At 36.3% G+C, this 13,214-nt stretch overlaps 1 protein-coding gene across 2 annotated transcripts in view; it reads right to left on the minus strand.

The window, feature by feature from the left end:
- The window catches only part of HBS1L (HBS1 like translational GTPase), a 96,163-nt gene that overhangs the window by 62,532 nt on the left and 20,417 nt on the right, over positions 1 to 13,214 (minus strand). The window contains exons 4-5 of one of the 2 annotated variants that reach the window (XM_063443254.1): positions 10,747 to 10,941; positions 6,569 to 8,906 (exon numbers count right to left, since the gene is read on the minus strand). In XM_063443254.1, coding sequence (XP_063299324.1) covers positions 7,555 to 8,906; positions 10,747 to 10,941 — 1,547 coding nt within the window. In that variant the 3' untranslated portion in view covers positions 6,569 to 7,554. Of the gene's footprint in view, positions 1 to 6,568; positions 8,907 to 10,746; positions 10,942 to 13,214 lie in introns of those variants that run through there. The other variant, XM_063443253.1, reaches the window with a different exon arrangement.

Below are 13,214 nucleotides of genomic sequence, written 5' to 3' on the forward strand. Positions count from 1 at the left end.
CAATAGGCAGAGTCCGAAAAATGTAGACATTCACAATCTAAGCATGGATCTTTTATACGAGTAAAACTAGACAGCTCCTGCAATGGTTAGCAAAAATTGCCCATCAGCATGAGACAGTACAAAATAAACTCTTTTCTGGGTGCAAATCTCTAAAGCCCCTCAAGGTAGTATAATCAATAGCACAGTATCAGAGTTTTTCACTTTAATAAAGAGACATTTAGTGGATAGTTAGTAGAGGAGAGACCCCTCTCAAAACAGCTGGAAACATTTTGCTTCTCCACTGGAAACTTTCTCAACAGCAACATCACCATTAAACACACAAAATACATAACAAACCCCGTGCATATGGAGCAATTAAAGGATGAATCCACAAATCTCCATTATTAATATTCTCAATAGTACTACACGATCAAACCCTTGAGAGCCCCTAAATAATGCATAACTGGCACATTACCCACTATACATCAATCAAATCTGGATAGTGCCACACTTAATGAAAATATAAGATACCAACTTACGCCCAGTGAACCCCCTACAGAACAAATTTTTTTTTGCTCAAAAACACCTAAGGGAATCATACAAGCCTTAAACATAGTGTCACCACAGATACCTTTTGTCAATGTGGATAAAGACCTGTTTAAATGTCTGGCCTTACACCAAAATCCTCACACTGTTATTTAAAGGGGCACTATAGTCCCCAGAACAACTACCGCTTATTGTAATTGTCCTGGTGAGTAGAATCATTCCCTTCAGGCTTTTTCTGTAAATACTGTCTATTCAGAGATAATGCGATTTTTACATTACAGCCTAGGGATAACTTTAATGGCCACTCCTCAGATGGCTGCTAGAGGTGCTTCCTTGCTGAACTTTCTGAACTTTCCTCATAGAGATGCATTGATTCAATTCAGCTCAATGAGGAAATGCTGATTGGCCAGGGCTGTGTTTGACTTGTGCTGGCTCTGCCCCTATCTGCCTCCTTGACAGTCTTGGCCAATCCTATGGGGAAGCATTGTGATTCACTCAGACTACCACTTCTGATGATGTTAGAGGTCAGATGCATTTTTGAGGTAGAGGCAGCAGCTCCAGAGTGAAAAACAAGTAAGATTTTATTTAACTAGAGGCAAGGGAGGTTATGGGGGGCTAGATGGTGGTTTAAACACTATAGAGTCAGAAATTTGTTTTTGTGTTCCTGACCCTATAGTGTTCCTTTAACTTTGTTTCCACTTTTTGTTACCATCAATCACACACTTTATTGCTGGTGTAATACTCAGTAACTTAGTATCTCTTTCACCAACCAAGTGGCTATTAGGAGAACAGATCAGCTTGCACCTGGATCTTGACAACTAAATGACAGTAAATCACTTGTGAGGGAGTTACATTTTACTTTACTTACCGATAGTCCAATACAATTAAATGTGATACAAGTAGGTTTAAAAAAAATAAAATAAATAAAGTTGTACAAATCCCTATTTACAGACAGAAAAGTCAAGCGTGAACAAGGACTACAAATATCAGTCACTAAATAAATTGGATCCCGCAAAACTAACCTATTGAATATGACATTTTCTCCATCGTTTCATTGTATATAGGTTTATTTTTTTGAATGGAGTGAAAATTCTTATACTGTTCTTTTTATAAAGGGTTAGACACATTTAATTTGGAAACCGCAAAATATACCACTTGGAAGAAGTTTAAAATTTACATAGCAGAGAGACAAAATCCGTGATAACCCTGATATCAGTGAATAAATATGATTAAGACATTTGATATATTTGGAAATACATAAGTATTCATACAGCTGGACAACATTTTATAGTTTTACAACCCAGAATTAATAAATACATTTATTTTGCAAAACAAATCCAACACTCTGAAGGTGCAACTTTTTTTTTCATGCAACGCTAAAGACATGTTAGTTGCATATGTACTCACACTCGAGTCAATATATTGTTAATAATATGAGCCACCTTTGCGGTATAAATATGACAAAGCATTTTGTAATAGATATTTACTGTACAAACTGAGATCCAGGCATAGAGTGGGACATTCCATTTACTTTCTTTGTTCAAATCACTCTGTCACCGCTTTAGATTTATGGTCATTATCCTGTTAGAAGGTGAACATCTGTCACAGTCTCATGTGTCTTGAAGAGTTTTCCCCTTAGAATTTATCCTAAATTCTCCAGCCCTTCCGAACAAAAACATCAAAACAATATGATGCTACCACCATGCTTTCCAGTGTGGATGTTGCTCTGGGCGATGAACAGTGTTGGCTTTACCCAACACAGATTTTGCAGAAAGGCCATGTTAAATCTCTATTTTCAGGTGAGAAAATCCTTATGTTCAGAGTTTGCAAAAGACAAATGTGAGATGTGCAATTGTGATTTTAAACATTTCCTCCTGTCGAGTTTCTGGGGAAGGGGAGAATAGTGTGTTCATGTGGGCTAGTGTGAGAAAAGAAGAAACAATGATATGTATTGAAATAGAGGTAGGGAGAGGTATATAGCGTAGGGACAGGTTGGAACGTTTTATTAATTATATCAGCTGGTGGTTGTTGAGCAAGGACCCATTCTGTATATTTTATTTTACTGGGACATATCTCCAACTCCGACTCCCCTCATTTAGCCAATGTGAAGCTTTGTTTCAGTGCTTGCTACATCAAAAGATTTGCATGTTGCATCTGCGCACTCAATGTGTGCTTGGAGAAGTAAAAGCTACCGAACATTAGCGCTGCTTAAAACCGAACATAGGTTGCTTAACTAAATCAATTAACACAGCAGTATCATTCACACTAAATGATGACTGCAACTGCTCTTGTGGATAAACTACATATCCCATACACACAAGGTGTGCAGAAATGATTGGATAGGAGCCTTAATGCATCATCTTTATATTAACATTATGTTTTATGGAATGGAAAGATGGAAAGAAAGAAAATAAATGTATTTACTATCACAGACCTGTTTTAGAAGACAGGTGGATGATAGCACAGATTATGTTCCAAGCAAGTATTACAAATCGCTTGAGGTGTGTTTGTTGTTTTTTTTTTTTTTTTTTTTAAACGAAGCTGCAAGTTACATGATGCATGTATCTTGGGCACTAAATTGCATTAATTACATTTTTCTTTTACTTATACTGTTAAAATTAGACATGTACAAGGACAATACTATTTTATTTTATCTATGCCATCCCAGGTGAAAGGAAGACATCAGTGTGATGTTATGGTTCATGGGTTATTTATTTTATTTTCGAAAGCAGCCGTGTATGTAGCATCATTTGTTTTACAAGGGAAAGCTACAACTGTGGCTTGAAAGAAATATTGTCTTTTATACTACTTCGATTTTCTGCTCAGGAACATGAAAACTAACACTGAAGTATCTAAAAATGCTGCAGGAGAAAAACTAGAATATTAAAAATTATAAATGCTAATACAAATGCTATCAATATGTTTTTTTATTATACAGCTGTCACTTCAAACATTCTCCAGAAGAGGGAGCTGCTGGATCATTTAAAAATGTCTTACAAGTGTGAGATGTGTGTGTACACACACACACACACATATATATCTCTATCTATATAGATATATAGAGATATAGATATATAGATATATAGATATATAGATATATAGATATATCTATATATCTATAACAAAAACTACTTTTAAACTTGCCTAATGATCCATTTTAACAGAAGACTTCACTAATCCACAAGGTTCTCCAAAGTGGACCAAAGGTGAATTATTAACTCTGGTGTTCATTAAAAGACAGGTTAAGACAACTATTTTTTGGTACTTTGACACAGATGATAAGCTCAGCACATTATGGCCTATGTAGACATTTCAAATAATATTCTACAACAAATCCACATATAAAAGTATTTCAATTTTATGTTTGCATGAATGTGTATTTTGTGTGTCCTATTTTTTCATTTTATGTATTTTGCATAATTTTATTATTAAAATTAGGGATCGACCGATTATCGGTTTTACCGATATAATCGGCCGATATTCGGTATTTTCGGCAATATCGGTATCGGCCAATAGGGATACCGATATTGCCGATAATACCTCCCAGGACCGCCAGGCTCATTACAAGCCTGGCGGTCCTGGGGGTGGCGGGCAGCATGCGTTTACTCACCTCCCAGCAGCTCCCCTGTGTAAATCTCGCGAGACCCGCGGCCAGCTCTGACGGCCGCGGGTCTCGCGAGATTTACACTGGGGAGCTGGAGGAGCTGCTGGGAGGTGAGTAAACGCTTGCTGCCCTGTCTAAACACACTGCATCCACTACACGTGGCATGTATATTTTGAGCATTTACCTTTAGAAATAGTTTTTTATTTTCCAAAATGGTAAATGTACAGAATATCAGCAAATTATATCGGCTATCGGCCTGAAAGTTCACATAATATCGGTATCGGTATCGGCTCTAAAAAATCAATATCGGTCGATCCCTAATTAAAATATTAACGAATGCATGTTCATGCAATGCTTTCCATCTTTGTCCTTTTATCTAAATTTTGTCTGGTCCAAGTGTATTCAACACCTGGTTATATTTTTTATGTACAGTGTAGGTCTGTGAATAATCCTCTTAGGCCAGGGGTGGGGAACCTTTGGCTCTCCAGATGTTTTGGACTACACCTCCCATGATGCTTTGCCAGCATTATGGGGGATGTAGTCCACAACATCTGGAGAGCCGAAGGTTGCCCATCCTTGTCTTAGGCTGCTAAATTTTAAATATATACACCTGCACAAAACAAATGACTTAAATGTTTCACACACAAAATATGTATATAGGTCAGTAAACCTAAAACACAGATTATACTCATGGATGAAATGAACTGTATGGTACAATACAAACAATAAGTGTGTTTATATAAACAACATGATGATAATAGGAACCTGTTGCCAAACAGTTATTGCCACTATATCTTTTCTACAGTCTATAATAAACTAAAACAAAGTAACCCACTTTATAATAGCTTCTGCAAGGCATGATGATTTTAATCAGGAGATGCAATGCAAAGATATCTCACCATAATACCAAAACCCAATTCTAGTCATAGGATACGCTATGTATTGAAGTAAGCTGCATATCTAGACAAAGTGTGTAGAAAAACAATAAAAAAAATAAAACTGGGGTGTTAATTGTTTCCAGTGTAGGTGTGTTAGCCATAGTAAAACAAGAAACACATGAGAACATTTTGAACAGTTCACAGATGACATCACTCTTTCATGTAAAGGAAGTCACATCCTTTAGAAAGCCCACACAGTGTAGATAGCACTACAAGCAGGTCTTCCAAAACACTGCAACTATAAAACAGTAAACTGGTCAAATAATATGAATATTACTTCTGTGCACAGTTTGTAAGCAAAAATATACTGAGAAGTTAAAACTCAATATTTTCCAAGATCTAACTTACAGTTACTGATTTTGGACTGTTTAATATGGTTTCCTGTTTTACATATGCCACAATCTGATTATCATATCGTTTCTAAACTACATTTGAGGTCGAACAAATTTCAGCAAACAGGTGATAAGGGTACTTAAAGCAGCACTGTCTTTCATTTTCCCCCTTCAATTTTCCTTATGCCCTTTCATTAAATATTTATAATCCCTCCCTCGCCTTTGTCGCCATTTATATTTATTAAAAATGATTAGTTCTGCCAGATCTCAATATCCATGCACCACTATTTTGTACTCCTCTGTCCGTGATAAGCACAGTTTTCCCTTCTGTATGGTATGCTTTTGAATGATGGATTGAGGTAATTAGCTTGGCAACAAAAAAAAAAAAAAAAAAACACATCCTTATTGGCCCACTTGGAAAGATCATGCTCCTCAAAGAAAAGTCCCTACTCTATCTTGTCTTGCAAAGTGGCAATGCTAATTATTTGCATGGAATATATAAAAATGTGTTCCACATGCAGCACCTGCAGATAAATTGTAATAGTGTTTAATCCCTTAAGGACACATGATTCCCTTTTATTCCAGAAGTTTGGTCCTTAAGGGGTTAAACTGATACTGCTGTGCAAATTGACATTGTATAATAACATAACCTGGGTTCATTGATATTGATAAAGGACAGAGAGGCAGGGGGTGGGGGTGGAAGGTTTGTAGGAACGTCAAAAAGAATTGAAGCACCCCTAGAGAAATCTTATAAGCTAGCATTGGAGACGCTAAGAGATGTAAATAGTCAGAAACTGTCAAAGTGCAGCGAGAGTGATTGGTTGTACTCATGTGGAATGAGCTTAACACGGACACACGAAGCACCATAACCACTTACCATAACTATAACTAGCCTGTTGTAGTAATTGTGGAGACTATATGATGTGGGCTGTTTGAGCAGTTAGAAAAATAGATACCCCAGACTCTCAACTGTTATACTGCAGTATGCACTGGCTTTATGCAGAATTTAGACCTCCATACTAGCTATATCAATTACGTCCACATTTGAGAGTGCCTTTTTTTAGTAGCATGCTATTTTATTGTGTTATTTTAATCTTAGCTTATTCTGGTTGTGCCCTGAAGCACAAGAGTTCAACACCCCTACATAAATGCAACACATTTAAGACAGCTTTAAGAATTCAGGTTTGTCCTCACGGGACCTTTATTTAGTTTACATATAAAATGCATAGACATATTCAGTTAAAAAAACAAAAATACATTTCCTTTTTACACCATTTAAAAATATAACACAAGTAACCCTGGCAAATTTACTATAAAATATTACTTGTAGTTCTAGTGCATAAACCAAAATCCTACAAGATTCAGAAAAAGGGAAAAAAAAATGTAATTTCCCCGAATAATTTTTAGCAGCTACCCATGCATTATAGGTATGAACACTTCCGTAGTAAGATAAAGCATGTATAACAATCTTCACAAAGGAAAAGTTACATCAAATTATTTAATTCAACTACAAAATGGATTTTTAAAAAAAAAATTCATTGTGGAAGTTATTTTACAAACACAAGGAGATCACTTCTAAAGGATGCTCCAAAAAAGAAAAATTGTTGCATAAATTCAAACCTCAAATTTCATGTAAAATCCAAATTCAGTATGTCAACTCTCCCTCAAAAAGGTTTCAAAGTGCAGAAAATTGTAAGGTATTGTACCCTCCCCAATCCTTAGAGAGGTGTAAAAGAATAAATAAAAAAAACTAACAAAGTAGCAAATTAAATGCAAGATGGCTGCTTTAAAGATAAGACTGACAAGTGCTGAACATTTATAAACCAGTTTGTCAATGTCTGGGGGAAAAAGATGCAGTTTAAATTTATCAAAAATGTGTTTTGGCCAAGTTTAACTACTAAAGCAAAAGATCTAAAAAATACTTTGATAAATACTGGTAATGATGCATTACAATAAGTGCATAAGTACTGGATTAAAATAAATCTACCACATTTTAAGCAAGCTCAGACGACAAACTAAAAGTCTACATATATATAAAAAAAATACTAAATATACAGCAAGAGACCCACGTTTCCTAAAATTACAGCCTTCCACCCATTTCTCAGAAATAAACTAATGTCTAAAATAAAAAAATATTTAAGTCCATTGTATGTTATTACCGAACAAAAGCCTTTCTTTGATTTTCTTTCACAATGTCATCAGGGGAAGGGGTATGAAAATCAAATGGTGTAAGTGTAGAGTGGCATAATTCCCCAGCTATCGCTGCTGGATTATACAGGTGTTTTCGGGGATTCATTAAGATTCCTTTATTGCAGGCTTTTGGGGTGTAATTAAAGCACAGACTTAATGCAAATGCAGATGGTCTGGCTTCCAAAGCCTTTGCACGACATGCGCGCTTAACTGACTGGGTCTTATGCATGTGCACTCTTTTACAGGATGTATTGCTGTTACATAAATTGGGCTTTATCTGACCTGCAGGTAAGTTCACTGAGTGAAAGACATAGCTATTGTCAGAACTTCCAGGGTTGTTAATGAGAACACTGAGATCAATATTTGTGCCGGTTTCAGCTAAAGGAATGGCAGTGGATAACAAATCCTCATAGGGATCATCAGGGTCAGACTTACGGACATCAGCAATTAGTTCTGACAAGGAAAGGGTTGGTTTTTCTGCACCAAAGCTTTCAGAAACAACAAGGGAGGACAGAGATGTTGTCAACAATGGCATCTCAACCTTTGTGTTTGAATGATCAGACAGCTGAGACAAAGGCAGGAGGAATTCAGCATGTCTTTTATTATCAGGAGATTTCTTCTGAGGACCATCTAAAGAGAAGTCCAGCAGTGGGTTCACCTCACTGTGCTCCTGAATAAGATCCGCCAACGACGGACTTCCATATTTTGTCGTGGACGCATTTCTTTCACTGGCAGACATGTGGCCACTCTGAGTGTTATGGAGTACAGAACTTAAACTTCCAAATAAAGTGGTCTGATTATCCAATATGTTCCCAGAGAAACAATCTGAATTGAAACCACACATTCGGCTCCCATCTGCATTTTTGTTACTACCAGAGCAGTTCAAAGTAACTTCTACTTGGGTTTCTTTCAGACCTGGAAATGTCAGGATATTTTCTGTGTCCCTTGAACAGGGAGAATCAGAAAGCTTTGCATCGAACAGGTCTGACTCTTTGCCCATGCAAGCTTTAATCTTAGAATGTGAAATTAAATCCTGTAAACTTATTCCAGACAAAACAGGACAGGAAAATGTTTGTTCTGGACTATCACTTATTAATGTGGATAAAGATAGGTTGGAGGAAAGAGATGAAAAGGTGTCCTCAGTTGACAGAGAAGCCTTACATTTATCCGTTTCATTTTTAAAGCCATCATGTAAATTAAACTTAAAGTTTGTTGTTTTAAAACATGGGTCAGTTTGAAAACTCTCTGATGATTTTACTATAGGACAACATTTACACTGTTCATTAACTAAGCTCTGTAAAGAAGGAATTATGGCTTCTTACCTTACGACAGCCAATAATTTTCAGATGAACGAAGATCAGGACGAAACAAGACATCAGCAGCAGAAATTACGTGGAGGGTAGGTAGAGGTAGAGAGAAAGAGAGAAAAAAAAAGGCATTTATTTGCTAAAGGTCACCGACATGCTTTTAACATTTCATTGCACAGCTTCAACAAACAGTTATGTGAATTCAAATTTCATATTGCGATGTCATGATTTATCTTTTCACAACACTGATAACAAGGTGTTGAGGCACAAACTACACAATAAAACTTAAATTCAAACTTATGGAAACAGCTTGACTTGCTATAATTTTGTGGTTGCAAGAAGACCTTCAAACTTAGAAAAGATTTATTCATAGAGGTTTACACACTACCTTCTGTGTAAATGAGGTGCAATTATGGGGTGAACACTACGAATGCTAAAATATAATACAAATGGTTAAAAAAAAAATCTATTCTTGCGCATCCCCACTCAAGCCTGGTTTGTCAGTATTCGTTTAAAAATCAGACGAATCTGTAGAGGATAGTTCCTAATTATGTAACAATAACCCTGTTAGTGACAAGACTATTGCGTTCATGCTTCCAAATATTGAATTGCGTTCATGCTTCCAAATGAATTCTGCTGGCTGTGTAGTGAACACTGACTCATAGACACCGTTTCAGTACTGACAGAGGCAGACAGGGAAAATAAAATGCTCAACTGAAAATAGAATATTACATGTAACAGTTGATATATCAATGTACAATCAATAAATATCAGTACACATCCTGACTCCCCTACCTGAAAGTGGCACTGTCACGCCAAACTTAACTTTCTCCTCATGTTTCATCTTCTATGCCTTTTATTAGAATCCCTATATATCCCTAATATAAGTGTCCCTTTAAAGATAACTTCCCCTAAAAAAATAAAAGGGCACTATGGTCACCAGAAAAACTACAGCTTAATGTAGTTATTCTGGTGTGTATATGTCCCTGCAGGCTCTTTCATGTAAACCCTGCCTTTCAGAGGCAGGGCCAGCACCGCTGGTCCCGCACAGCGCTGGAATAAAGGTACGTTTTTACACTTTTTAAGGAAGTTAAGGGGGGTACTGGCTACCTAAATAGTGTTTCAACACTATAGGGTCAGGAATACACATTTGTATTCCTAACCCAATAGTGTTCCTTTAAATATCAGCCAGCAGATGCACTGTAAAGAAGTAATAACTCATATGTATGAATGAAAACAAACTATGCACAGTGGCTCTAATATACGTAATCTTTTCACTAGAAAAATAAATCATGATAGCTTTTCTTTAAAGTAGCATACATTAACTTATGGTATGTCAAAATGACATGTTAAGGACAGAAATTTTGTAAAAAAATTAGGAGCTAAACAAAAAATGTAATTAACCCTTTGAGTGAAAATGGAAGAAGCACTGATTGCTGCTGCTCTCAATGCATCGACTGCAGAATTTGAGAAACCGCAGTACAGTAGCCAGCTCCATTTTTTAATAATACAAGGCCAGTGGCGAGATCGTCAAAGATCCATAACCAGCACATATCAGGATGTAAAGCTGTACTCGTCCAGCCCCACCTGCAAAGTTTTGGAATTAAATGCTAGGTTTCCAATATTTCTCTCAGAGTGCACCAAGTAGTGAGGAAGCTCATAGAGATTATGTATGAGAGATAATTCCATCAGGGGATGTTTTTAAGCTTCCCCGATCAGCTTATAAGGGGAAAGTACACCGTTTTGAGCTTAGAGTAATCATTCCTTGATATATACACATTGTACATAAAATATAAATATGTATGGTAAGGTACTTCGTTTAAGTATCTAAGTACCTACTATAAATGTACCTTTTGATAATCTCCCAAAAGATGCCAAGTCATTAGTTGCAGAATTTAGATTTTTGTTACAATCTTGCTGAAATATAAGGTCCAGAGCCTTCGCTTGATCAAATTTACATTGCAAGACGGCATCAATCATAACTTGCTCGGATACAGATTCCCCCAGGACCTCTCTCATATGATCAAGGCATGAGTAGAGACGAGCTGAAACAAACAAAATGTTATAGAACAGAGGTTGGAAAACATCCCTCCAGCTGCCTGGAGGCTATTAAAAGCACAACTTTCACACCACCATTGGTTATTGAATGTGGAGTATTGACCTCCATTAACAAGTGAGTTTCAGCACGTAAGTATGTTTGGGACTTTATTGAAGGAAAGGAGAAGTCCGACAAACTAAGAAAAAAAAACGGGAAGATTAAAAGAAAGAGCAGCTACAGAAAGGCCAACAAACTTGTAAGTGTATGGTGTGATCCAAGCAAAAAAAACAAAAAAAAACATTCCAATTACATGCTTCCATTGATATTTCAGAACATCCAGTTAATACCTTTAACTTACATTTCTTTCTTTTTACAATCAATATCAAGACATCTTAGTACACTACATATACCCATGTTTTACAAGCTATAGAGCAGTAACCTTTTGAAATATATTGCTTTACATTGGCTCTAAACAATGCTTTAAAAGCAATTACATTTCATAGAATATAGAAGATGCAGTATCATGCATGAATCTCATTTTATTTATGTTTTTAAATCTTTATACCTTTCTTATACTAAAGTATACTAAAGTACTAAAAATAAAACTCACTTTAAGTTTCAACAAAATTTACACTGTAAACATATAATTTGCAGAGATTTGATTTGAATGGTTGAAGAGTATTTAAAGATAACCCTGGGAACTGAACACATTTTACAGAATGTTGAGAGCAAAAGTATACAACAAGCTATTCACTATTACACTAAATGTTTTGGTGTTGGAAATAATAAATACAGCTTGTCAAACCAGACTTTGTTAAAGAAAGATGTCTTAATACTGCTGGATCCAAGCAAATTTTAATAAGATATTTATTTACATTGCAAAAAGGGTAAAAATTGGCATGCCAATGTGACAAGGAGATATGTTGCCAAACCAGCAATGTTAGTGTAGAAACTGTATTTGGAAGGGCCGACAAGTGCATGTTTCTAGCGAGTAAAACAGTATATGAGTATCTATAGCAGATAAATGCATGTTTCCAGCGAGTAAAACAGTATAGGAGTATGTATAGCAGATAAGTGCATATTTCTAGCGAGTAAAACAGTATAGTATCCAAGATGAAAATACATAATTTTTAAATTTACTATTTTACCTTGTTGTTTTTATCTTTTTAATCTTTTGTAAGAGAGTCATATACAATCTAAAGGAAAAATGCAAACAGTAGCATGCAAATGTATAAAATGAGATTTTCCACTGAGAAAACAACATAATGGTAGAACACACACGAAGGAGGAAATAAAACAAACAGTAGAAATGAACAGGTAGGAAACAGATGATACAGGGAGAACGGAAACCAATTATTACCAATAAATGATCACTTTAAGGTATGGTAGAATTGAAGGGATACTGTAGGCACCAAAACAACTTTGGCTTAATGAAGCAGTTTTGGTGTATAGATCATGCAGTTTCACTGCTCAATCCTCTGACATTTAGGCATTAAATCAATCACTTACACAGCCCTAGTCACACCTCCCTGCATATGACTTGTACAGCCTTCCTAAATACTTCCTGAAAAGGAACCTAAATATTCTAGGTTCCTTAACTGCACATTCTGTTTAATCTAGAATTTATTACCTCCTGCTCTGTCAATAGCCACCTAAAGCCTGCAGGAGACTCCTGTATATGATTAAAGGAATACTGTAATGTTAGGAATACAAAGATGTATTCCTAACACTAAAGTGTCCCTCAGCCCAAGCGGCTCCATCCCCCATTCCATGAAAGGGTTAAAACAAAACTTTTCATTCACTTATCTGATTCCAGTGCGGAGGACTCTCAGCGTTGGGCCGCACATGTGCATTAGTTCTTCCATACATGAAATCATTGAATCAATATTTTTTTTTTTTACACCGATGTCCTCACACAAAGCACAAGGACATCTAGCGTCGTTTCACAGAGTCAAATTCCATGAAACTGCAGGATTCGCCTCTAGTGGCAGTCTAGTAGTTACATACAAACACACAATAAGTATTAGGCTACACCTCTTAATTATTTTATTCAGGTGTTTCAATCAGACCCATTGCCACAGGTGTATAAAATCAAGCACCTAACCATGCAGTCTGCATTTACAAACATTTGTAGGGGGAAGGGGGTCAATCTAAATGAGGTACTGTGATAGTAGAGTTTGTGAAATGTCATCACTACTAGAGTTTAGAAACAGCAGTAACCACAAAGCAGAAGACCACGCCAAGTCACAGTGCGGGGTCACCAAGTGCTGAGTCACATGG

The sequence above is a fragment of the Pelobates fuscus genome, chromosome 2 (assembly GCF_036172605.1).
Source record: "Pelobates fuscus isolate aPelFus1 chromosome 2, aPelFus1.pri, whole genome shotgun sequence".
Lineage (NCBI taxonomy): Eukaryota > Metazoa > Chordata > Amphibia > Anura > Pelobatidae > Pelobates > Pelobates fuscus.